The 26446-nt window shown below is 37.1% G+C and overlaps 1 protein-coding gene across 1 annotated transcript in view; it reads left to right on the top strand.

Moving 5' to 3' along the window:
- Positions 1-203: 203 nt before the first annotated feature.
- Positions 204-26446, top strand: part of SMCHD1 (structural maintenance of chromosomes flexible hinge domain containing 1) — a gene marked incomplete at its 5' end in the record, with an annotated part of 66784 nt that continues 40541 nt past the window's right edge. Inside the window, 19 exons of the mRNA XM_082282479.1 lie at positions 204-383; positions 11250-11325; positions 11766-11927; positions 14563-14645; positions 14744-14874; positions 16424-16538; positions 16691-16810; positions 17534-17700; positions 19874-19967; positions 20221-20431; positions 21271-21388; positions 21477-21660; positions 22199-22396; positions 22480-22593; positions 23035-23141; positions 23419-23501; positions 23654-23767; positions 26032-26109; positions 26187-26306. Of these exons, the coding sequence (XP_082138605.1) occupies positions 204-383; positions 11250-11325; positions 11766-11927; positions 14563-14645; positions 14744-14874; positions 16424-16538; positions 16691-16810; positions 17534-17700; positions 19874-19967; positions 20221-20431; positions 21271-21388; positions 21477-21660; positions 22199-22396; positions 22480-22593; positions 23035-23141; positions 23419-23501; positions 23654-23767; positions 26032-26109; positions 26187-26306 (2455 nt within the window). The remainder of the gene's footprint in view (positions 384-11249; positions 11326-11765; positions 11928-14562; positions 14646-14743; positions 14875-16423; positions 16539-16690; positions 16811-17533; positions 17701-19873; positions 19968-20220; positions 20432-21270; positions 21389-21476; positions 21661-22198; positions 22397-22479; positions 22594-23034; positions 23142-23418; positions 23502-23653; positions 23768-26031; positions 26110-26186; positions 26307-26446) is intronic.

The raw sequence follows: 26446 nt of genomic DNA, 5'->3' as shown, positions 1-26446 counted from the left end.
GTCGCCGCCATCCCCCTCCTTCTCTCCCCCCTCCTCTTCCGGGCCTCCACGGCGTGTCGTTCCCCGGCTTCCGTCCTGGCTCCGCCTCCTCCTTCCCCGGCCGGGACGTATTTTGCCGGGCGGGGGCGCTGGCAGTCCCGGCAGCAGGAGCTGTCGCTGCCGCCATCGCTGCGGGACGGTTTCCGTCTCTTCAGCTCCCCAACATGGCAGCAGCGGCGGGAGGCGGCCGCGCGCCTCGCAGGCCGGCGCTGCTGACCCCTCGCGGCAACGGGGACCGCACCGTGTTCCTCTTCGATCGGCGCCGGGAGCAGGCGGACCCGGACGAGAAAGTGCTCCGCTACGGCAAGGACAACTACCGCGCTTTCCGCAGCGCCGTCTGCCAGGTACGCGGCAGGGTGGGCGGCGTCGGGCGCGGCGGTGCCCCTGCTCCATGTGTGAGGGACCGTCCCCGCGGCGCTGGGGCTGGGGGGCGGTCGGGGCGGGGCAGGGGTGTAACAGCGTGCTCGGGGGTCGGACTTTGTTGCCGGGACAGGTGGGCGGCCACGGAGGAGAGACCGCGGTCGCCCCGTCGGCGTCGCCTTTCTCCCGCACACCAGAGGCCGGTGCGGGGCGGCGGCGGGCGGGAAGGTAGCGGGCGGCCCCGAGCGCCCCCGCGCGGGGAGCGGCGGCGGCGGGCGTGGTGCCGCGCTCCGGAAGGCGTTTGTGGTTGAGCCGGTGGTTGGTATTCGGTCACAGCGCGGGCTCGGGCGGCTCAGAGGTCTCTTCCAGCCTAAGTGGCTCTGTGGCTCTGTTTCTGCTATCCAAGGTGTTGATGATACGCGCCGGTCGCTTCCCGTCCTCGGCGGTGGCTGCCATTTAAATACCGCGTCTGGCGGCGCCTTTGCCGTGTTCATGTCCTTTCGATTCTTTTTCCCTGTCGTGATGCGAAACGAAACTTGCTTCGTCTTTACAGCTCGGGGAGGTGGAGATTGTTTTCTGCGTACGGGCTGTTTGCTGTAGTTTGCTGGTGCCACCAGTGGGCATCGCCCATTTCCGTCATGGTTTCGTTTTCCGAGCGAGTGACAATTGCCATAAACCTGTTAACTGCCTGCATGTTTTACCATGTGAAACGCGCAGGAAAATCAGCTCTAGATTTTGTACTAATTTAGTCTGATAAAAAAATTAATTTTAGTTTCTTTATCCAGTATCATTTTTACTTAGTTTTCTAGCATGCAAATTCTATATTTTACATATAGATGGGATATGATAAATACCTATTTTACATTTGAATAAATAGAATTATTTCTAAATTTTATAAAATTTATCGATTACTTATAAACAATATAAATACTACATAATCTATCATATTTATATGTAATATAACTATGTCATGATGAAATATGTAATTAATATAATTATATGTAATAATAAATAAATATATATATGATATTGATAAAATATTTATTGATAAAAAATTAAACATTAAATAAATATAATATAAATTGTTCTGTGTCTGGACAGTGTTTAATGCAATGGCTTCCTACTGTGATGGAAGCTTTGAGTTACCAATATCAGCAGGAATAGCTGTCACCTGCAATTGCCTCCTCCTTGTACAGTTCTATTTCAGTGTGCAAAATAGCATATCCATGATCCGGTAGAGGCACTGAATCTTAAGGCAGAGTCACCTTCCCTAGAAGTGTCCAAAAAAGGAGTAGTGGTGGCACTTTGTGATATGGTTTAGAGAGTCTGGTGTTACTCAGTCGAGGTTGGACTTGGAGGTCTTTTTCAGCTTTTTGATTTAGTGATTCTGTACTCAGAAGTAAAGTGGTTATGGAGTGTTAGCACAGCCCTTGGTCTGATCAGTGCCCCTAAAGACTGAAAGGAACAAGAAAACGAATGCAGTAAAGACATGAGTACACTTTATGCAGTGTAACATCTGGAGGAGCTAGACAGTGGGGTGGGTTCATGACCTTCCATGGGTTTGTATTTCCTGTGCGTAATTAGGAGTATTACATAATTTTCCTCAAGAGTTTTCTTAATGGAACCTGTCCCAACTGTACCTAGCAGATGAATTGCAAGAATACCTCATATTTTCAATAGTCAAGGCAAATATGTGGATGATGAACCCACCCCTCTTTTCTTTTAGATTTTGTAATTAATTGATGGGCTGAGTTTAACACTAATTTACAATTTGTTCTAGAACAGAGTCTTGTCTTTTCATGGTTTTTTTTAATATATACTGCACACTCCAGTGACTTAATGTTTCCATGCATCCTCGTGGTGTTCAGTAGTTCATAGAAGTTTTGGCACATTTGCAATTTTATAAAGAAATAAGCCATCACCACCAGCTGTGACACATCTCCGGTACAAACAGCTTCGGGGGTTTCTTAACCTGAGATGAAATTTTGAAGTCACTACTTTAATGCTTTTAGGCAGACCTCTTGCATGGGCAGCAGAGCGTTTGAGAAGCCTGGTGCTGCAAAGCAGACCTTGCTTTGTTTGAATATGGTGCCTGTGAAAGTAAAATTTTCGAATATGTTTTTTTTAATATGTTTAATATCACAAGCCTTATCACCAGTTCTGGTGGCTGTTTTGGGTGTTAAGGATAATAGGGTCTGTGCTCTTACAAACTTAGGCAGCAAGAACCTCAGCTGATCATTCCCTTAGAGAAAGACCTTCTCCAATAATATGTTGACTGACTGTGAGTGCAGTCAGAGGTGCCTTTGTCACTACTAGTTTCAGTGTGATGACTCTTTGCGTGTTGGGGCTTTCATCATCTGACGTGTGGGACATCTGACTATGAAAGGATGCTGAGGTGGGTGGATTGACACGACCAGTAAATGCTGGTACAGTGAAACTGGACATGCAGAGGGTTGGGATGTTTGATATCTCATGTCTCCCACACCAACAGTATACAAATTCTAGTTGGACTTCTGGAAGAACATTTTGGCTTCTCAGTGCCCCGAGAGCTTTGTAAATTGTGCTTCCCTGAGTGTTGTACTCCAAAATTCCCAATTTCTGGCATTTTGAAAGTTGCAACTAACTACTTTCAGGAAAAAGTGATGAATGGGTTCAGCGGCTTGGGACAGACTTTCCTAGCTTCGTGGTGCTGAAAACGCTGCAGGGAACTGATGAAAACTCAGGAAGAACAGTTCTTTTGTTACGCAGATTTTGAGTTGGTTCAGACTAAGGTGAAGTCAATGTTGTATTCACTTTTCGACAATGAAAGCTGTTAGATACTGTCAGACTGCTCGATTGGGCAAATACCGTGTATGCAGTAGTGTTGTTTCCACCGGTCTCCTGTCTGATGGCTCAGCTTTCAATGGACTTTCATTGGCAATTTGTCGTGCAACCGAAGGATGTTACTGTAGCAGCAAAGGTTCTCCCACGTTTTTCAGTCTGCCAGCCTGGGCTGTGAACATGGTCATGGCTGACAAGGACGCCAGAAATATTAAGCTGTTGGAGCTATTTATGTTGTGAACATTTTCCTATGGCACAAGAGAGTTCTTTTGGATAGAACTGGATGTGTACGAGTCAAATCCTGCAAAAAATTATGAAATTAAACCTGATTGCAGTGTGTGATGTTCCTGAGTTGAAAATACTTGAGTATCTGAAGGCATGGTCTTAGGCTACTACTTCTGAGACGTAGGGGTTTTTTTCATAATGCAGGTATTTTCAAAATAACTGATTCAGCTGCTTCAGAGGTTGATTTAGGAGCTGATGCATGTCTTCTCTGTCTGGTGTCATATAAAATATTCCTCTATTATTACTAAACTATTCTTTACTAATTTTTGAAATTTTGGGGTTTTTTTTGAAGCAAATATTTTTTTACTGTCACCTAAGCAGTTAATACATGTCTGTGTAGTTGGAAGTGGCTTTATATACTGATAAATTAGTCTTTCATTCTCAGTGTTGCAGGAGGGAAGATTTAGGAAAAAAATCTTAAAAGAGGGTGGAGCATATATAGTCTTCATTCTTCATCCTTGTAGTGATAATTAAGAGGTTTCTGCTTTAGGATTTAAGAATACTGCTAGCTTGAGGATTCTGTTTGTCCACTGTTGAGCTTATGTGGAGCAGTCATATAATTTCAGTCTACAGAACCATGAAGTTTTGAAGTGAATGGGTGGGTTAAATACTGGATTTTGCTTCTTCTTGCCAGTACTGTTTCTTGTGCACCTTCTTGTTGTCTTCTATTAGGTCTATGCCCCACTGCTTGTCCTGATCTTTAGAGTAGTATTCAAAAATACTTACTCGCAATAAGCAGAATGGAGCTAAACTGTTGACACCTAATCTGAGATTCCTTGCTCATGTTATCCAGGTACACAGTAAAGCTGAAAAGCTTCAGTTCGTTGCTGAGATGGCAGAAATCCTTCAGGCACTTAGAGAGGTCACACTCCTTTTAGGGTGGAAGGGTGTCTGTGCTGGAAACTGTAAAGAAGTTTTGCCAGTGTGTGAAGGGATTTTTGAGAGGATTTGAGGTGAACTACCAATCTGAAGAGAGTTAATGGTACTAAGATAGTGTTACTGCTTATATAGGAACCAAACTTGTTGGTAAATGCTTCCTTAGTTCTTCTGAAACTTCTCGTTGTTGTGATCTCCTTGTTTAAAAAAAATATAGATCTGTAATCTGTATAAAAAGCAAATATCTAATTTAAGTAAATATTGAAAAAACAAATATCACAACAAACCAAAATGTTTTGCTTTTAATCTTTTGCCATATGCTTTTGTTGAGGTTCCCATTGTATTGTAACCTATTTACTATTTAAATAGATTGTTTTACCAGTCATATAAATTCCAGTGTCTCAATGAGCCAAGAAGCAAAAAAGGATATTCATTAAGATGGTGTATGGAAAATAAGCATAAGTGTAATAGAAAATCAAGACAAGAAATAAGTGGATTTTTTTGTGAATATTTGCTTGCCAATGCCTAATAATTAAAGTACAATCAAATTATTTATGATCAAAGCAAAAATATTAGCAACTTTGGCAAGTTTGGATCACCAAAACATTATTCTGATAAATGCTCAATAGAGATACTTCCATTAATGATGAAATCAGTCCGTCTTGTAATAATAATATTTTTGTATTTTAAGTCCTATGTTTGTTTACACAGTTTTAGCATTTTGTATAACCAGAAACTAAACATAGATATATTTGAAATATGCTATGCATATGCAAAGCAGGTTTTTTCCTTGATTTTTAAATATGCTGTTGGAAGTACTGTAAGATCTGTATAAGATGCGGCAATACTGTAAGTTTTTTCCGAAAGTATCACACTGTATTTCAGACTTCACTGAAAATCTTGTGTATAGTATCTTTGTTACGGATATTTTGGTGGGAAGAAGGATGCGGTTTGCTTATCTTTGTGCACTTGGGTACAGCCTTGTGGTGTGTCAATTGATTTGGAAAGCTGAGTGGCTTGTAGGTTCCTGGTCAAATTCAAGTGTTGGCAACACAGTCAGATGCAGAGTATCTGCAATCTTTAGGATAAGTTATCCAGTGCAGTTTTTAGATGTGACCAAGTATTTTTTGTTTTTGAAGAGAGGTTTCTGAATTCTTGTTCCTTTAACAAGTGGTATCATACAAAGTATTTTGATGCGAGAAGCTGGCACAAAGTTAATGTTAATATTTTGGGTGGTAACTGCACTGAATATTTGTGATTGTGATTTTAGACACAGTGGTTTGTGAAGGCCTTGTGGAAGCTACTGTGAGTTACTACTGACTAAGTCGAGTCATGACAGCATGCTCTTCATAGAAATTCTGGGGTTCCAAGCTTCTTTCCGCTTGGGAAAAGTTGCAAATCTTGCAAAGATGTCTGAGTTAATGCATCATTCTGGACAAATACGCTTGTGAGTTCTGTAGAGATCTTGTGTCATACAGCTTGCCTCTCTTTCTCTCCATTTTTCCATCAAAATTATGATAAAACTTTAAGAAACCTCAAAAATGTATTCTCTTACTGGGTCTTGTGATACATAGCAATGTTCTAAGTGTTCCTGTTGAACTCTCAGTTCACTGCTTAACATCTTTTATTGATTACTTATTGTAAATATTTAGAAGTGTATCAACTGAACTTCTGGAAGTAGTGAAACTTTTAAGGAGGACAAAGGACAAGGACCTTCAGGTTCTGCAAATGTTACCCTCTGTAGTTTGTTCTTTAGGTGGAGATGGTGCTGTCAATAAAGGATGGTTGGAAAATGTTTTAGAACATTTGCATTCAATGCTAGTTTTTGTCTGTAGATAGTCTCTAAAAACTATTTGACCCGAAGGTACGGGCTCCTGTGTATCCCTGTATTTCTGTAATACACAAATTTTTGCTTTGAATTCTAAGAAATGCTTAGAAATAATTTCTAGCTTTTTTTTTTTTAATGGCAGCTACTTTTGTAGAGACTTTTGGATTCTTCTTTCTGTTGGTGTCCAAAGATGTTACATAAGAGTTTGTGTTCTGACATTAGGGAAGCTCATTGGGATTATGATTAGAGATGATTGTTATCATACTTACCCTGCTACTATGAGTGCTTAATCCCAGATTCTCACTAACAGATCCTCAGCAAGTTGTCATCATGTTGAGAGCTGACCTAACTGTGGATTGGAAGAGTTTATTTGATTAGCATTCTTACGAGTCACATACAGTGTTCTCATTTCCTTCCAGCAAGGTTTCTACTTAATCTTTTTGTATCTGCTACTTCTAGTAATTACTGTAATATTATGTAGTCATATGCATAATTGAGAGACATGATACAAAAGACAGTTCTTAGCTTGAAAATCTGTCATTTGAGAATAAAATTGTTTCCCTTAAATGTGTGCTATCACTTCATTAATTTGTTAATGTAAGAAATTTCTCTCAATTTGGACTGATAATTCTTCGTTAAGTGGGATAGCTAATTGATAAATGTATGTTTTTCAGATGGTAAATTGGCAAATAGCATGGGATATTCAGTGAATCACATGCAAAATTACTGAAGGGTACAGGCTTCTCAGTGTTTGGATGTGGCTCTTCGCTTCATTTTTTCAGCTTCCTGAACAAGTTTCTGCAATGGAGCTGCTGGATCAATTTGAAATACTAAAAAAACTGTATTGCTTTTTTGCCATCTTGGGTAGCTAAGTAAAATGGAAAATTACATTGCCAGGTGTCTTTACATTTAACTGATACAGTTTAGGTCCCCTTTAAGAGGTTTGCATTGGCAATACAGTTCTAGTAGTCAGAAAAATACTTCTGGGCTGTGGAAGGTGGCTCTGTGGATGTTATGTCTCTTATCCTTTGGCTGCATCACTAAGCGCTGAGTCTGTGTATTCTCATCATTCTCACATGCTGCCTACTTGGATTGGTTACGGTAGGAGGAGACGGGATTTTAAGGGTCCAGAAGTTGCGTATTGTAGGGAACTGTTTGTGTTGGAAAGGTTTGGTTTCCAAGGGGTTAAATGTCTTTTCTAAAGATATTGTTGTTTCGGTTTCACTGTTCTACCTTTGTCACATTGGAGAGTGTTCCATTCCTTCAGTTTTAAAAGTCAGCACCAGAAATTCTTCTTTTATGGTAATAGGCTGAAGGACCAGAGGAAGCAGGCCAGTGACTTTGTGCTTACAGTAAGGTATTTCTCCTTCACTTACCACCTCAAGCCTATTCATGTGACTGCAAGCTGTGGTGATACACATAAAAAGTTAAATATTTGTTTGTTGAACACTTTTTCCAAGGCAGGTAGTAAATCCAGAGGCAAAATCAATGTTGACTTCATGCTGAGTGTTTTAGTTGGCTCAGTAGCCAGGTAAGCCTCGCTGTGCATGTGCAGATCAAGTAGTAGTGAAACTTTTGAGCTTTTGTGCTGATATGTGAACGAGAAAAGAAACAGAGGCGTATTTGAAGGAGTGTAAACTGCTGAGGAGTTATCTGTGATTTGTGGGGTTGTGTTTTGTTTTGAGGTTTGTGGGTTTTTTTCGTCTATAAAGAAAACCTGTGACTGGAGCTAGTATATAAACTGAACCTTGCTTCTTGATTCAGATTTAAAGGTTAAAGGTATCACAGTTGATTCACACTTTCATGTATCATAACTGTGAAGTGCTCTGCTGCTGAAAGCTTCTTGAGCATGTGACATTGTCTCAAACTCCTTTAGCGTTATATTAATCTCATGTCATAAACATCTACCAACAAATTGAGAGCTATTAACTTTATTTATCATGAAGCATAGGTGGTGCTCCAGACTGATCCTCCAGTTTTATAAAGAGGGCATTTCTCTTGTTTGTACAGACAGCTTTTTGCTTCTGTATCATTCCATGGGTTTAAGGACTGATATCCTGCTGTGTGCAAAACAGGCTCAACTTCGGGATTTTTTTTTTCTTAATTTTAACACAATTAACACAAACTTCTGATGATTGATTGGGGGGAAATTAATCATTTAGAGAAATGCCTTTCTTTCCCCTTTTCCAAACTCATCTTCTGTCATACGCCTTTCTTTCCCCATTCCTAGTCTAATCTATCATCATTCTCCTAGTGCACATTGCGTGGTCGATCACAATTGCTTTGGTTAGACAACAGGTGGTGTGAGACATCAGGGCATGTACAGGGCTTTATTCTGCTGCTCTTACTGGGTTTTTTCTGCTATGATGAATTGGCCATAGGTCACAGCTCCATAGGAGTAGGAGGACAGAGAGGGGAAATTCTGTGCCCTGACATGGGTCCTGCATGGGCCTCAGCACCTTTCGGACCATCCCTGCTCTGGTGTGGAGAATGTCAGTGTCTCCTCTAATGCATCTTCTCCATTGTTTCTCATTTGTCTCTTCTATTTCTTCCCTAATAAGTTTGAGCAGAAGCCATGTGCCCTTCTGGTTGAAATTTTGGTGAGGAGTGAGTTGTTTGCATGGGTTTGAGAGCCATCTGGAACTGGCTATGGCTGTCTCAGGGCAACTGATTGCCTTTTCTCACACTGGTCACCCCTACAGCTCTCTGGCATCAAAGCCCGGTAGCATACACTCAGCACGCGAAGTGATTGTATTGTACTCTTGAAGATTTTGATGACGTGACAAGCTGGATCATGGATGTGTGTCTGGATTATCATATAATAACTCTCAGATTTATCGTATGAATGTGCTGCTGGGTTGTCTCATGAATCTTATCAAATTGAGCTGTGTGTCTTCAGTACTTACTTGGGAAACGGCACAGTGCTGGGCTGAAAAAGACATGGCAGTGAAACCTGAACTTCTTATCAACAGAAGATACCATATCTCTTACATGCACAAATCTTCCTGAGAAACAAAACATTTGACCAAACATTTTCTATCAGAACTGAATGAAAATCACCAACTGTGCAAGTAAATTGCCCAGTAGATTCACTTTAATTCAGGAATGACCAGCAGCTTCTCTTTCTGGAGATCACATCCACATACTGGGATAGCTGTGCAGCCCCATCACTGCTACCTGGAATAGTGGGAAGGGACGGGAACTAGGATAACCAAGAACGTAGGACAGAGGGAGTGAGGAAGTAAAACAAGTAGGTCTTGTATAGAAGTGAAGCACTGAAACTGAGAAATCCCCAAAGCTGGCCAAAGTTTACAAAGGATATGGCCTCTTAAACTATGGCCTGGCCAAGAAAAAAGTTATCTGTAGTTTGGACTGCCAAACTTGGTCCGTGTACTTGCCTAGTAACTTGTGAAGTGGAAAGGACCTGCTGTCGGCGGATACACAAGTGCTGGGTTCACCCAGGAAATTAAAGCATAGCCTGCCAGGCTTGTTGGAGTTGTTTTAGTTGAGGCTCACCCGTGAAATGGGGGAGAGGACCAGAAGGAGGAGGCTGCCCCTGCTCCAGTAGCAGGGTGCTGTCTTGTACATGCACTAGCTGATCCTACCTTCTTGCTGCCTTAAAGTAAATACTGCACTCTTCATAAGGTTTTGAGAGCAGAAGAGCCTTTGGGAAATTGAGAAAACAGGGGAGCTGTGATTATAGCTGGAGGGAAAGATGCTTATCCGTGCTTTCAAATGTAAAACTCTACAGTTACTCTGTATTAACCACTGACCTCGAATGGCACAGTAGAATGTTAGCTTTCTTTCTTTTCTTGCTCTGAGCGATTTTCTATTTTTTCCTGCACAGATTTGCTATGTGAATATTTGTGTAATGTGAGAAGTAAAATTGAAGTGATCTGAATGTAGAAGAGTTAAAAAGTATTACTCGAGGTTCTTAAGTCTGAATATCAGTCTCTGTGTCATCTCCTTTCGTTTCACTTGCACCAAGTGCTATGAGAAATTCAACAATTGTTCTAATTTTGCTGATGGATGATAACTGTAACTTTAATGTAATCACAGGGAGAAAGTAACGGAAATATGGAAAGTAGGCTTCTAATGAAACCATAAGCAGTGTTTTAAAAATATTTTCATGAGTCTGAGTAATAGGGGTGGAAAAGAGAGATGTGGGAAACTGAGGGCAAGCTGCTGCAGAGAATGCTAGAGCTTCCTTCAGGGGAGAATCTGGCTAAAAGTGCATAAAGCGCCTGTCTGAGTTGTCACTGCAAGACTGAGTGGGTTGATGGAGTTTGATGAGACCAGAGTGGACTTTTACTTGAGTTTCAAAGTCCTGGAAAGGCAGGAGAAAATACAGATATTTATTTTATTATTTTGGGAAATAAATTAGTGTTGGATGTCACAGTGCAAAAATGAGGGCAAAAGCAGAGGTATTTAAATGCGTATAGAAAGCAGGATAAAAAGTGCAAAGCTACAGCAAACACATTCAAAAGAAGGCATCAAAGTGGCAAAGGTTGTTTGGGTTCAAAAGAATAAACTTCAGTGTTTTAACAGTGAAGAATTATTCCAAAAGAAATCTTTATTATTTTTTTAGATGTTTGATATAATTGAAGAACAAAGACTTTAATATCCAACATTAAGAAATACTAGGTTGGTTTGATGTCTCAAGAGTGCAGTTAAATATGGGACACCCTCTAGATCATAACTATTGCTGTTGTAGTTTTGTAGTCAGAAGTAGAACTGTTCAGTCTCGTTCCTCTGCCCTCAAGGTGATTATCTGTAAGACAGTTCCTCCTCCTTAAAATTCGCTAGAGCATATTTTATGCAGGTAAAAAACCAAACCACCCTAGTATGGACAGGTTTGGCTAAATTGAGAAAACAAGTGATCTTAAGTTTAACTGTGTTCCAGGAGATAATGTCTGGTTACTCTTCAATGACTTGTGGCAAAGTAAATAGACCATGCCTTTTTGTTGTTGTTGTTTTAATGTATCTGAATAGTTTTGGGACTACTTAGTTACCATAACTAAATAACCTTCAATTTTTGTAGGCATTTGGCATAGCTTCTGATGAAAAGTTTGTTATCACCACGACAAATAGGAAGGAAATTACAGAAGATAACTTCAGTAAGTATCTTAGATAGCAAAATATTTATAGCTGTTTCTTATATTGATCATAAAGGTCACATGATAATTGTTTGTGCTCTGTGACATGAAATAATTAACTGAAAGTACACATCCTGTAATAGTTTGCCAAGAACTGTTAAAAAATTATTTTCACAAGCATGATTTTGACAAGTTTGATGGCAATTATACTAAGTATCTTCCATCACAAATTCTGTAAATGATAGGAAAAAATGGTATGTACATAGCTGTCACCTGAGAAAACTTGCATTATTAAGCTTGGAAATGTGAAAAGATACTAATTTAAATGTTGTTAAATGCTGAGCAGGCAATGCCTAAGAAAATATAGGGATTACCTGCCGCTATGCTTGTGCTTGTTTTGAGAGCAGAAGCTGCCTGATGCAGTGCTCTTCAATGTACTGCGCGTTTCATCTTCACTGCAGGCGACCTTGTTCAAGATGGAGTTACTTTGTATTTGCTGCAGTCAGTTGATCAGATGTTGCTTTTGGCAACCAAGGAACGAATTGACTTTCTGCCTCACTACGATACGCTTGTCAAAAGTGGCATGTACGAGTACTATGCCAGCGAGGGCCAAAATCCTTTGCGTAAGTACCTGCAGAAGTAATCTTGTGTAAATGATATTTATATGAATATAATGTGATTATGAGCAATTCAATTGAAAGTTCTAGCTGCTAAAAAATAGTCTTAGCTGTAAAAGAAAAATTAACTATGTTCTTCATACAAATTTTTCTTCTAAAAATTATTAAAAGTAGCTACCTAAGAATCCAGATTTATAGAGGCACCCCCTCCAATACTTCTTCAAGAAGTTTGAATATTTTAGAAGTAAAATAACTTTGGCCTGAACAATCTTGTGCATGTCATTCAGACAGATCAGGATGTGTATTACTAGGATTTTGTCTTCTGTACTAAACCAGTAGACTTTGTTTTTGGATTTCATGAACAGTTTTTGTATGAGCTACTATAGAATTTTGTGTGCCCTCCCATCTGGGGTTCTACAAGGTTTAACTTACCAACAAGAGCAAGTACTTCTTTAAAAAGATGGTGCTTTAATTAGTTTTTATCTAAGTGATGTATGAAATATGTAACCAGCATTTTATATTGTTTTATTGAATAAATTAATTTCTGTTTATGGCTTCTCTGAAAATTCTGTCTATGGCTGTGATTACTTTCTACGTATGTTCTCCTTGGGTACAGCAGGTTCAAAATTGCACAGAAAAAGAATGAAAAAAAAAAAATCAAGACTCAAGCATGATACCATTCCCATTGTTTTAAAACAATATAAAAAATGTCCAGAAATAGCAGATGTATTTTTAAGGACCAGCCTTTCCCCTTTCCTTCTTGTGCACATCATTTGTTCCCTGGCCCAGCAAAGGCACTGTTTTGGTGCGGGTTTGGGGTACTGTGCTCTAAGTGCACTAATAGTTGAGTCAATGGTGCATCTATCCCTGTGCACAGGAATTGTTGTGTAAGGCCACACAAAGCATTCTGTGGAGATCTGTGCTTTCTTCCTGCCAGCAGCTATTAGTGGACTTGTTGCTCCCCAACACAGATGAGCTTACTGGAAAGGCCAAGGTGGGCTTGGTCTGTAGTGGCCATGCCGTGGTGAATTCGATTAAATAGGCAAGGTATAAAGTATTGTAAGGACTAAACCTTAGGAAGTCGACTTTTCAGTTGTTTAAGGACATGGTGGATGGGACGGTGTGGGAAACACCCTTAGAGATAAAGGAGTAGAAGAATGCTTGCAGTTAGTGAAAGACTAGGTGTGGAAGGCAGAAGAATAGCATGGCTGAGTAAAGACCCACTGGTCAAACTAAAACACAAGAGGGAATTGCATAGGTGGTGGAAGCAGGGGCATGAATACTAAGAATAATATAGGGATGCTGCCTGGGAAGGTAGGGATGAGATCAGGAACGCTAAGGCACAGCTAGAGCTAAATTTGGCCAGGGATGTGAATAATAAGGGTTTCTACAGATACATTAGAAAAGGATGACAAAAGAAGTTGTACCCTAAAAAAATTAAATGTAGGGTGAGGGGGTCCAGTGGCAGCCAGCATGGAGAAGACTGAAGTACTGAACAGTTTTTTGTCTAAGTTTTCACTGGCAGCAAATTGCAGTTTTGAGCCTATTTAAGTGTAATGCAGCTGATGCTTCTTATTTACAACATCTCTAAGGGCAATACCTAACAATTTCCAAATGTTGATGAAGGACCATTGTTCTTTGGTATGGAATAATAAGTATGGATCACATAAGTGATGCTCAGCTACTCTTGTTTGCAATGAGGAAAGCTGTAAAAAAGTGCAGAACTGTTTTTATACTTGGAAAACACCAAATGCTTCAGTGTTGCTGTGTTACGCTAGTACTCAAGGATTCTCTTTTACATGTCTGAAGTGCATGGCCAGCGTAATTTGCACTATAGCATTCTGAAGAACTCTGCAAACTGTAGGAAATAAGGTTTCCTTTTTAGAGAGACTGAACAGAAATGTCTGTTCTCTGAGGCTGATCAGGCAGATTAATTCAATCTGAACTTGATGTATTTTTTTTTCAGATTGATTCTGTTGTCTAAATTAAATGCAATTTTCCAGTAAACTTAGGTAGTTTTACTTTAATTAGGTAAGAGCTCCAAGCATTAATGGTTAGAAACAACAAATTTGTGCAAACAGTTTGCCTGTCTATTTCTGCTGTGTATTACCGTGGATCTGACAGAACTTTGGTTGTATTTACCATTCACTGAAATCCTTCAACAATTTCTACCATTTTCTTTGTGTTTTTTGTAAGCAATTAACATTCTAGTTTTAGATGTTTTACAAAATTTCAGTTCAGGTTTCTTCAGTTAATACATTCTTCCCTCAATATTTTAACAAGTCAAAGTCCGTTTTTTACGTACTTTGGACTCTCATATGAATCATAAAAGTTCATTCCTAATCATGGAAAGGACAAATCTGTTTTGTTAAGGAAACTGTTAGTTCATCATTGTTCTTTCCAATAATTGTGTTCTTACCGTTAGGAGAGATGTGAGATTCAATGATGAAACAAATCACAAAGTACATGTACAAAAGCTTTTTTCTTTTTTAAACAAGATGTTACGTGATTTTGATTGTTCTGACAGGTATTAGGTCTTGCTTCTGTTCAGATAATGTGTTATCCTAATTCCTCGGAAAAAACTACTGTGAGTGTCTGTTTTCTGAGTGCTAATAGGGTTATTTTTCTTCAATTTCTTTAGCATTTGCCCTTGCTGAGTTGATTGACAATTCTCTGTCAGCTACATCCCGAAATACTGGTATTCGGAGTATACAGATAAAATTGGTAAGATGGAGAAACTTTAATTTTTTCAGATGTAGTTTGCATTGTCCTTTTTTTTTTCCTGTTGCTCCTTGTTGATTTGTTTGTTTGTTTTTCCCCAGTTATTTGATGATTCCCAAGGAAAACCAGCTGTTGCTGTGATCGATAATGGAAGTGGAATGACTTCTAAACAGCTTAACAACTGGGCTGTATATAGATTGTCAAAGTTTACAAGACAAGGTGACTTTGAAAGGTTAGCAAGTTCTAAATATTTCTACAACAGTTAGCAAGCTCTGCAAAGGTCCACAAAATACGCTTTTAAGACGTAGCTGTATACCAACACTTGGCTAAACCCTGTCATTTTATGATTAATTAAATAAACCCATACTTTTTCTAGGTAGGAGATAGAGAAGCTTCATAACACAAAACTGCTCTTCTCTTATTATGACACACTGAATACTTTTTTGTTCTTGGGACCTTTTCTAAACTGTCTTTTGCTTGCCTATATACAGTTAGGAGCATGCTATGTCTTGCAGAGGAGTTTTGTACTGTGTTCGTCTGTTACCTGAAAGCCTTTCAGTAGTGCATTAAATGATGCAGTCAGTATCTGTTATGCTATTGGAATAACAGATAAGCAGAAACATGGTTTTAATTCAAATTTTCTTTTAATTTAAATCTTAATTCTGTATAATGTATTATAAATTATACCTGAAGATGTATATTTTTTGTTGCAGGCTAGGCAAAATAAGTTCTTTTGTTTTAAAGAAGAGAAAGTAGAGGGTTTGTAGTGGGTTTTGCTACTTACATGAATTAATTTTATGGTTTTGAATTCGTTCTCAAGAGATCTTCCACCTACACAGCCAGGTTTAATCCTAGTGTATAAAATTCCACAGAATTAGTTATGTACTGTTTTTGAGCTTCAGTTACATTTTAAGTACCTTAAGCCTAGGATTGTAAATGTGAAGATGAGAATTACAGCCTCAGTCATAACTAATTTGTCGTATGAGCAGGTAGTGTAAAAAGTATTGGGACAGTGGGAAGGTATAATATAGCTGGGGGAAGTTCTTTTGCATTGAAAACATCTCCAAATAGAAAGTCAATGTCTTTTAAACATCTGGAGATAAGTGCATAAAAAGTGATTCTGGGTCATTTGTAAAGAAATTGACTGCTTTTTGAAATTGCTGTAGGCAAGTTTAGTAATGGAAATGCAGAGTATTCTTAAACTGCAGGTTTAAATTGTGGCTTACTACCTCTTAATGGGAGCATAGGTGTAAATTATAGCAGGATACAATCTACACCTTATTTTCATTTGGGATTGCTATGATTGAAAAATAAATGTTTGCCTTAAACTAGGTAAGACTGTTCAAGCTGACTTAAAAGATGTGGAATTTCACTACTGGTAGCATATGTCATCTCTCCAAGTCTACATTTAATAGTTGGTTGGCATTATTTCCCACTTCGACTTAGAAGTGTTTTTATGAAAGGGTGCTGTCAGAAAGATCAGGCTTTCTTTGTAAGCCATTTTCATTTGAATAATATTTGGTTTGTGAGAAGGGACAGAAATATTTTATAAGATGACTTAGGAAAATACTTACTCTGTCATCATCCTTTTAAAAAGAGTACATCAAGAATTTCAGGCACATACCTTTTGATGTTGCAATTTTAAAAGGTATAAAGTGAAGGATTTTTTAACAAAATGCCAGGAGAAAGAATTTAATAGAAGCTTTAGATCAGAAGTGTCTTTGGGTTTTTTTAATTACTTTTGTCTTGAAAAAATTTATTAAAGACCCTTTTATTCTCAGTGATCATTCAGGATATGTACGCCCTTTGCCAGTGCCTCGTAGTTTAAATAGTGATATCTCGTATTTTGGAGTTGGAGGCAAACAAGCAGTGTTCTTCGTTGGACAGTCTGCCAGAGTAAGTCGATGTCAGACTTTAATTTTGTTTTAGAACATTTGCACACAATCAGATTGTTATTTCCTAATTTTTAATCACACTATCGAAATATTTTATGGTGTTAATTTTAAATCTTATTTTGATTTTAAATGCTGTTTCTTTAATAACATCAGATGATAAGCAAACCTGCAGCATCTCAGGATGTTCATGAACTTGTCCTTTCTAAAGAGGATTTTGAAAAGAAGGAGAAAAACAAAGAAGCAATATATACTGGATTCATTCAGAACAGAAAGGTAAATAGCCTTAAGATTCTCATATTTTTAATTGAAAGCCTTTTCCAGGTTAGTATGATTTAACTGTGTAATATTCTTGTAATACTTACCTAGGGATATCTTCATCTTATTGAATGATTTGCATGACATCAACCACTGTCTCTCTGCATTTTAGAAACCTGTCATAAGAGCAAAGTGCATCCATCCAGGAAGAGATAATCAGTAGTTTCTGGAATCAGGAATCTCTCTTTCTGTTAGACTACTTGACATTTCATCTGGAATTGAAGATTCACCTTTTTGTTGTTTTTGTTTTAATAGCAAAAGTGTTTCTTCCAGTTGAGTTTCTGATATAGAAAGCAGCCTAACCATTTAAAAGCAAATAATTTTTTTTGGCTTTGTTTTCTTAAAGAGGACTTAATGTGTTGCATACTTAGTGCTTCCACTTGATGGGTGAGAACATGGATATCGCATAGTGCTATATTAAACATGATTAAATGCATTTCTAGACTGCACACTTTGAGTGCTGTGATGCAAGTGAGTTGAAAATAAACTGGATCAGTGATGTCACGTTCTCAGCTTGTTGACTTTAATCTGAAACTTTTATTTTAAGCTTTCATCCTTTGTGGTACTTAGCATCATGTGTTCTGTATTACTTTTCTGTTATGTTTTTTATCCCTTTCAAGTTGATGGGAGTTCAGAAATTCAATTTACATCCCTGCTCTTATTATTTTACTCTTTTTGTAGCCATCTGACTCTACTCACATCACAAGTGATGATGAAAGATTTCTTCATAATCTAATATCAGAAGAAAGGGATAAAGAGAGTTTCACAGCAGTTGTCATTACAGGTGTACAACCAGATCACATGCAGTACTTGAAAAACTACTTTCATCTTTGGACAAGGCAGCTGGCGTAAGTTGGTGATTTAAAAGACTTAAAAAGTGGGATACTAACAAAGTCAGATAATTATGAACTGCTTTCTTTTTGTTCTTTGACACTGGCCTTATTCCTGTTAAGGCTGTTGATGCTACAATTAGTCTTCTTACCTAACCAATTTTACAGAAACTAACACAACTGAGTGGGCCCCCCCAGCCAAAGATGTGACTTGATGATTGATACATAGTTACCCACTATAATTTTTAGTAGCCTATTCAACTTAAAGTTGTATTACTAATGTAATAATTTGTTAATCTAATTACTAATAACTGCATCAATTACTTTGCTCAGGGCTGTGCTCTAATTGGTACCTAGCTTTGTATTTGCAGTCTTAGGGGATCTTTTCGTTGGTTGGCTTTTTTAAACAACAGCAACAAAAAGTACTGCTGCTTCATCCCAGTTTAAGAGGGAGGAGGATATATGATACTGTCCACTCTGTACTACAGTAATGTCATCAGTGGGCCTGCAGAGCCTGGAGATACCTGTGAATAGTTTTTGGGCTTACCTGTTAAGATGATGGATCCATCTGTGAATGTAAACTGAAATACAAAGTCATAGACCAATTTTGAAATCTGGTGAACTACAGAACTTTGTTTTCAAACTATGATTTTGGTTTTTGATACCTATAATCTGATAATAGATATACTTAAAAAGAGGATTAATATAAGAATCAAATAATGTCTTATTACGTGAAATGTCATTCAGTGTTGCACATAAAAACTTGTTGCTGAAACTATTTTTAACCTCATGAAAATGTAGGGTACATCTACATGCGGAGAATAACTTAGGTCCCTCATTAGCTTCCAGGTGCTCGTCAAGTGAACACTCACACTTAAGTGTGTGTTAGTTCTTTCCAGCCATCTCTTGAAGTGAAAGAGCTGCCTCTGTTTGAGATGGAACCCAGGTGCAATTACTCAGATATATGCCCTGTAGCTGTTACACTAAAACCAATCAGATTTAGCCTTCCAGTGCTACACAGTCCTGCATCACTATTTCAGCTGTAATGGCCCTTTACCCCTTGAACACCTCCCCATTCCCTTCTGCCATGCATTTTGCCACACATGCATGATACCAGTTTCATTCTGCTTTAATAGGCTGCAGCACAGCCCTCATTATTTTGGGTGCTTTGAAGTGGAGATGAACCTCTAAAATAACTATGTCTTAAGGCCATGAGACTACCTTTTGAAGAAATGCAGACAAAATACTAAGCAATTTGGACATACCATAAAGTCCTGAGCAATGAGACTATAAGGAGCTGTTTTCTGGAAACCAAGATTTCTCTTTGGGGAACATGTAGTGCAGTGGATGTCAGAAGCAAAGCAATTATAAACTTGCAGGTGCATTTAACTTTTGTCGTGCATTCAGTCCCATTGACTCGTATAATCTCATTTTTTGTCCACATGATCCCCCAAAGGCTTAAGGATTCAGTCTTTGAAGTTGGAAGAACTAGCTAGCTTGCTGAAAAGTTGAAGTAAATAGAGTTAAGTTCCTCAGTTTTCTCAAATTGCATATGTCTATGAAATTAATTAATCTATCTGACATGTGGATTTTTTGAAGTTTCTTAAATGAGGAAAAACGCCCATTAGAAAACAATGTTTACAACAGAAAAATTATTTCTAATATACGGATCACATTCATGAGTCCTACCTATATTCAAATTTTTATAAATAACTTAAAGATAATCATTGTTTGTTACATGTTTCTATTACTATAAGGTGATTGATACAAAACTGGTATCAGAAACAGTGTGGAAAGATTTGTGGCTCTAGTTCTTTCTGATCTCCAGAGTGCAGAACAATTTGCAGTAGTTTTATTAGTTTGCCCTGTGATGTAAATGATCTGTAGCCATGTAACAGTTCTATTTTTTTGCACTTCTGCATTTTTTTAAAATTTGTTCCAATTATTTTACCCAAAAATTGGTCCTAATGTGATTGTGCATGACAGAGATGAGAGGAATGAAAAGCAGTCACTCCCTTTAGTGAATCTTCTTTACCAGATATATTTTGTCAAGGAGTTGATTTGTAACAGTGCAACAAACCAGTTATGTTTTAATAAAAGTACAAGCTTATTTCAATTTTTAAAAAAATTATAATGTGCAATTTTTTAATTTCACTTGCTGGTTTGTGTTTTTTTCTGAAATGTATTTCAGACATATTTATCACTATTATATCCATGGACCGAAAGGAAATGAAGCTAATGCTGTAACAAAAGACATAAGCCCTTTCAACAACATCGACATTCAGGTAAAAGATTTTAAACATGTTAGTCAAAAGTCCTCTTTGATGGCAACTTATTTCATGTTGTGCTTGTTTCTCTGTAATCATGCATTTTAAAATACAGCGTTCCAAGATGTTATGTTGTTTAATTTTTTGAAGTCATTTTATTTAGCATTACAATGTAGGAACTAATCCATTTGCCAACAGTTAATTGTCAAAATGCTTATTACTGTAAGTCTTTTGCTCCAAGGGAAATCAACTTGTTTTCCTTTTTTTCCAGATTTCAATGTTTGAAAAAGGAAAAGTACCAAAGATTGTCAATCTGAGGGAGATCAAAGATGACATGCAGACATTGTATATAAATACTGCAGCAGATAGTTTTGAGTTTAAGGCACATGTTGAAGAAGAAGGTATAGTTGAAGGTATCATCCGATACCATCCCTTCCTGTATGATAAAGAAACATACCCTGATGATCCATGTTTTCCATCAAGTAAGTGAAGTGTTTTGCTGCTTGTCAGTCCTGTCATATAGAGTGCTACTACTCTAAATGTTTTAATGAAATAAAAACTAGAACAATTTAAGTTGAAGTGCAAATTGTTACCTGATTTAGGTTGCGTTGGAACAGAAATTCTTTTGGATGCATTTTTTTTAGATGAACAGATCTTGTGAATAAATTGGCTGTTGTGGTAACTCATTCCAGTAAACCTGATATTTGACGTAACACCATCTGATTTCAAACTATAAAACCTTTCTGAAATGTAGTCCAACTGAAACTTTGCACTTTCCTGACTGCATCTTTGCTCCAACAAAGTGATAAAATATGAGCAGTTAGATTGAAGAGATTCTAGTATCAGAATACTGCAAAGGACAACATGTAGTCTTAAGTTCTTAATTTAAAATGTTTTATTCAGTCTTGATGAGTTTTCAAATGCTAGGGGTTTTAAAATATTTTGTGCTGGTGTTTTTATTTTTTTTTTTTTTTGGACAAAGCAGATCTTGAGTTAATTGGGTCAAGATTTTATGACACTACAAGAACATCAGTTGAAACTAAGGAAAAAGTAACATTCAAATTTGAAATATTCAAATTTGGTAGATTTGGTAATATTTGACTTCCGTTTAAAATTTTTGTTTAGCTTTCTTAGTTTTTCTGCTTGGTATTTCTAAAACAGGAAAAAAACTCTATTATTATATATGATGAGCTTGATATCATGTGCATTGCTACTGTGCTCAAGTTAATAACAATAGTACTTCTTAATTTAGATTGCTCTGTTTCTTTATATATTAGTTTCTTAAGGAAATATATTCAAGGAGACTTCTTTTTTTATCAAGGGTTAAATGATGATGATGATGATGACTGCTTTATAGTAGAAAAAGGTGCCAGAGGAAAAAGGCCTATTTTTGAATGTTTTTGGAATGGAAGATTAATACCATACACAACTGTGGAAGAGTAAGTGGTAATCTGTTTCTACAGTCTGTTTCTATAATTGTAAACCTCTCTTTATAAAAAAGAATTTCAATGTCTTTCTCCTTTTAAGTTTTGACTGGTGTGCTCCTCCAAAGAAGAGAGGATTGGCACCAATTGAGTGCTACAACAGAATTTCTGGTGCATTGTTTACCAATGATAAGTTCCAGGTCAGCACAAACAAACTCACTTTCATGGATCTGGAGCTGAAGCTAAAGGATAAGAATACTCTGTTCACAAGAATCTTCAATGGACAGGTAATTGTTGCATTCTGTTAAGTGTTTCTTCTTGGTGAAGTTCAATGTGTGTGATACAGAAATGTTTGCTCACTTGTTACTTGTTCATGTCTCTGGTTTAGTGAGCGGTGAAGCTGAATCTTGAAATCTGAAAAATTAAGACTCAGTATTTTTCCTTTTATTTTCTTAAGCAATTACTGTATTTAGTTGTTATATGACAGTTTTTGTGGAAAAACCCTCTTCCTAAAGGAATATGGCTGCTCGGGGAAGCACTTTTTTTTGTCTTGAAATGTAGTTTTCCTAGAATTTTTTAGTGTTTTCAAACTGAAGAATCCTTTTTTTTCCTTTGTGTCTTTGTTTCTGTTTCTTTGTTTCTTTATTTTTCTTTTTTGTTTGTTCTTTTGTACTTTTGTTCTTTTTGTGTGTGTGTCTTTTTGGTGTTTAGCTTTTTTTTTTGAGTACAGTATCTCTGTACTGTTGCAATTGTACAGACTTCTGATGTGGTCAGATTCAAATTCTGTAATATGTTGTAAATATGTATTTATTTTGTAATCTATAGGAGCAGCGAATGAAAATTGACAGAGAATTTGCTCTGTGGCTCAAAGAGTGTCATGAAAAATATGACAAACAGATAAAATTCACAGTCTTTAAAGGAATAACTGTACGTAGTGATATACCATCCAAAAGAATGCAGAGCCCTTGGACAACATATGCTGCAATAGAGTGGGATGGAAAAACATACAAAACTGGGCAGCTGGTAAGTTAGTTGAACCCTCTAAAAGGCAAATACTGTACATTTGATGCAGGAGTAATGTATTAATTGGTCTCTTCTGCTTACAGGTGAAAACCACTAAGACTCATCCAATATTCTATGGAAGTATTGAGAAATTTTTTTTGTATGGAGACCATGATGGGGATATATTTGCCACTGGAGGAGAGGTTCAAATTGCTTTGGTAAGAACAAATACAGAAAGGATTCACACAGCTAGTATGGATATTAAATCTTTAAACATGTTATCAGACTTAATTAAGTTACCTTTAAATAACAGTTGAAAACGATGTAATATTTGACAATCAGCAGTCTAGAAATGGTCAACTTTAGCTTTAATGTGAATATGTTAAAATTATTATTCATTATCAGCCATCTGACTTGTTAAAATTTGCATATGAAATAAAGTGTCACAGTTGGCATCAAGAGTATGTTGAGCATCCATTTGTAACCCTTGTGATTTCAGCAAATTTTAAAACATAGTCTTGTGGTGTCACCAGGTAGTCTTTATTATCATATTGCATTATGTCTATGTTGAGTTGTCTAGTCCCTTGACTGGGAGGTCTTTCTTCTCTGACATATTGTAAATTCTGACCATTTATAACTGCACTGAATTTTTATTTCAGGAACCACAAGCATTGTATGCTGAAACGAAAATTATTCCAATCTCAAAACTTGACAGAACAGTGTCTGACAAAGTTGTTAAAAAATACATAGAGGATGAAATGGCAAGGTAAGCACTAAGTAATAATTACATAATTGTGGAGGTCCTAATTACAGTTTTTGTATTTAATCAGGAATTAAACAGAGTTCAGTTTTGTTCCCAAGTGGGAAAGCAGTCAGCTGTTTCAGTAGAAACAAAAAAAAAATATAAACCAAGAAGAAATAGCTTGGAATTTGGTTTTTTTTTTTCCCCTACCCCAAAAATAGCTTCATGTCTATTTAACTTAAGATAAATTGCCCTTTATTTTAACTTACTGAAAAAATGTTCACCCTTTGTTTTTTGTTAGGCTTCCTGACAAATTATCGGTAACATGGCCTGAAGGAGATGAGTTGTTCCCAAATGATACAAGATTTGCTGGTACACCAATAGGTATATTTTTTTCTTCCAAATACTAAAATATTAAATGCCAGTTTAAAAATACATTATGTACTCTTGTTAAAAAGACAAGCATACAGACATCTCTGATCACTTTTAATCCACAGCATGTTTTAAAAGTCCGTCATTTTTCATTTTAAATACAGGAGCGTTAAGAATAGAAATTTTGAATAAAAAAGGAGAAGCAATGCAAAAACTTCCAGGTACAAGCCACGGAGGTTCAAAGAAACTTCTTGTTGAACTCAAGGTTATTTTGCATTGTGAGTATTTCATTATATTTAATTGTATCTTCATTATTTTTAAAGTGCATAATGGATAAGGTATTTCAGTTTATAATACGTATATATCTAAAATACATATTAGAATTTGATAAATGGATGTGGTAGTTAGACAATACTCCACCAGTTTGTGTAGCATTTCTAAGCCACTTTTCATGAAATGACAAGTGCCTCAGTGCCATGTATTTAATGTCTTAATGCTGTACTTTGATTACATCTTCTGTCACAAGTAAGGAGGGCCTATCAATTCCAGCCTATCTACTTAACATGCATAAGAACATGGGTAAAATGGATAATGTTTCTGTAATTAGCCTAGCAATTTACGTGAGCTGCATAAAAGTAGGGATCAGACTAGTTTAGTATCTAACATAAAGTCACTTCAGAATTTTTAAAAAAATCAAGTTTCTTTTAATTGACTGTTTAGTGGTTTCCATTTTGTGGGTGCTTCACTTGATGTTCTCACATTGCATTGTTAAGAATTGCATTCTGTCCAAGGCAGCTGAAATCACTCAGTTTTGTTTCGAACACAGAATTAGAACACTAAATTCTCTGAAAACTCAAATTCTGCACATATTAAATGTATTTGAAACTTGTAGAAACTTAAGATCTTGTTTATCTTGTTTCTTTCCATACACCATAGGAAAATGAATTCCTTTATCTGTTAAGAGTTATAAAAATACCTTTCTGAAGCACTGAGGTTATTATAGTGATACACATCAAAGGAAAACAAATGGAAGTATACGTATTACAACAAATGGAAGTATACAATTTAGTATGTGTGTTATGAGACTACACATGGTATTTTAATGGCACTCATTTCTGGGAGCTGGCTGCTATGCATGACCATTGTCCAGCGTAGTGTCCTGGGGCATAAAGAGGTTGGAGTTGAAAAAACGGTGTTCGTTTAATATAGATTATCAAATTGTTTCCTATCAGTATGAGTGACAAACCAGTGTTTCGCAAACTTAGTATGGTACAGCATCCTGACTTCAGAAAGTATGAACTTGAGAGAGACCTGGTGTTTCTATTGCTCTGTTTTGTCAGGGTTGTTCTAGGATTACTGAAAAGTCTGCCTCCAGACCTTTCATGTCTCCCAACCCATTAATTGATTGATGGAAATTTGTACTTTTAACTGTTTCTGCTTCCTATGTTAGCTTTTTTCTGTACTCAGTTGAAGAATCAGTAGTGTATCCTCATGTTCTTCACCAGAACAATGAACAAGGTCCTATAAGTGATGATTTGGGCATGGCATACCTGTCAAACTCAAACCCCTAATTGTATGAATGAGAGAAATGCAGTTATACCCATACAAAGGCCAAGAGCAAATATCATGTGCAAGAAGTGCTTTTGAAGAATGGAATACTTGGCAGACTGTACTATGGACTACCAAGAGAGCTGAGCTATGAGAAACCTGCTCTATTACTGGGGAGTCTTATACAAGCTTTGATTCAAAATTAGGGTTTGAATTAGGGTTAAGAGAATGATAAAAGTCTAGTTGACAGCTCTTACTTTATCTTATTTATGCCATTTGGTGCAAGAACAGGGTCTTGAAACAGTTTTGCTAAGCTGTAAAACAATTTGTTTTTCTACTGCATTTCTTTTTGTTCTGTGTAGTCTTATTACAGTCACATTCTATATTCTAAAGTGTATTTTGGGAATAAAAAAGTATTAATGCCTCTTGACACTTCCAATAATAAATCTTACTTCTGTATTTATCTTAGGTTAGAGAACCAGTCAGTAAAACTGCCTCAGAGTTTCAGTTGTTCTGTTTTTGTATGTGTTTTAATTCTGAAGAGGTTTATGAAGACAAATAAAACAATTGGGAGCAAAACAGGAATGTTCTTTTATCTTAGTTATATGTTCTGTCAACTGCACATTTTTACCATTGCTTCCATTTAAACAATTTTGCTGCAGTCGTTTGTAAAGTTGATCCATTGCCAGCACGGAGTGCTGAGTGTTCATACTTAATAGGGAACATACAACAAAAGAGTTAATAAAATTCAGCTTTACAAACCTTCTACTTTCAGTGCAATGTGCTTGAGGCTAGCAATTTTTAATTAAAATGGGATTAGACAGGGAACTCTTTTTTTTTAGCTGTGATCAATGTGTTTAGTTGTGAAGCTAAATTGATGTTTATTAGATCCAGAAACGATAGTGATACTTCATAATAGTAATACCAATGCTTGAAAAAGTTAAGAATTACAGTGTAAAATTTAAATACATGTAGCTGAGTGTTTGTTTTGCAGCACCTACTGAGAATAAAGAAATAATTTCCCATATCAGTCAGCATGGAGGCAAGTGGCCGTACTGGTTTAAAAAAATGGGTAAGTTTGCATATTCAATATCTTCAGTCTGTGTATAATTTTTTTTTCTATCTAATTGTACTTTTATTTCTGTTTAGAAAATCTTCAGAAACTTGGTAACTACTCCTTGAAACTGCAAGTAGTATTGAATGAAAGTAATGCAGACACTTACGCAGGAAGGCCTCTACCATCTAAAGTATTTAAATTTACTATTGTAGGTAAGAATTCCAATCTTACTTTCTCCTATTTCTAGTGTTTCTGTTTGATTCATAGTATATCAAAATTTGTCATGTTCTAGTTGAGAGGTGATTTTCATCACTGAAAAGTAGCATTTGCACGTCAGATTTGAAGCATTTCC

The sequence above is a fragment of the Coloeus monedula genome, assembly GCF_965178545.1.
Source record: "Coloeus monedula genome assembly, chromosome: 1".
Lineage (NCBI taxonomy): Eukaryota > Metazoa > Chordata > Aves > Passeriformes > Corvidae > Coloeus > Coloeus monedula.
Note: the sequence above shows the minus strand (reverse complement) of the source record. Positions and strands in the feature narration are given on the sequence as shown.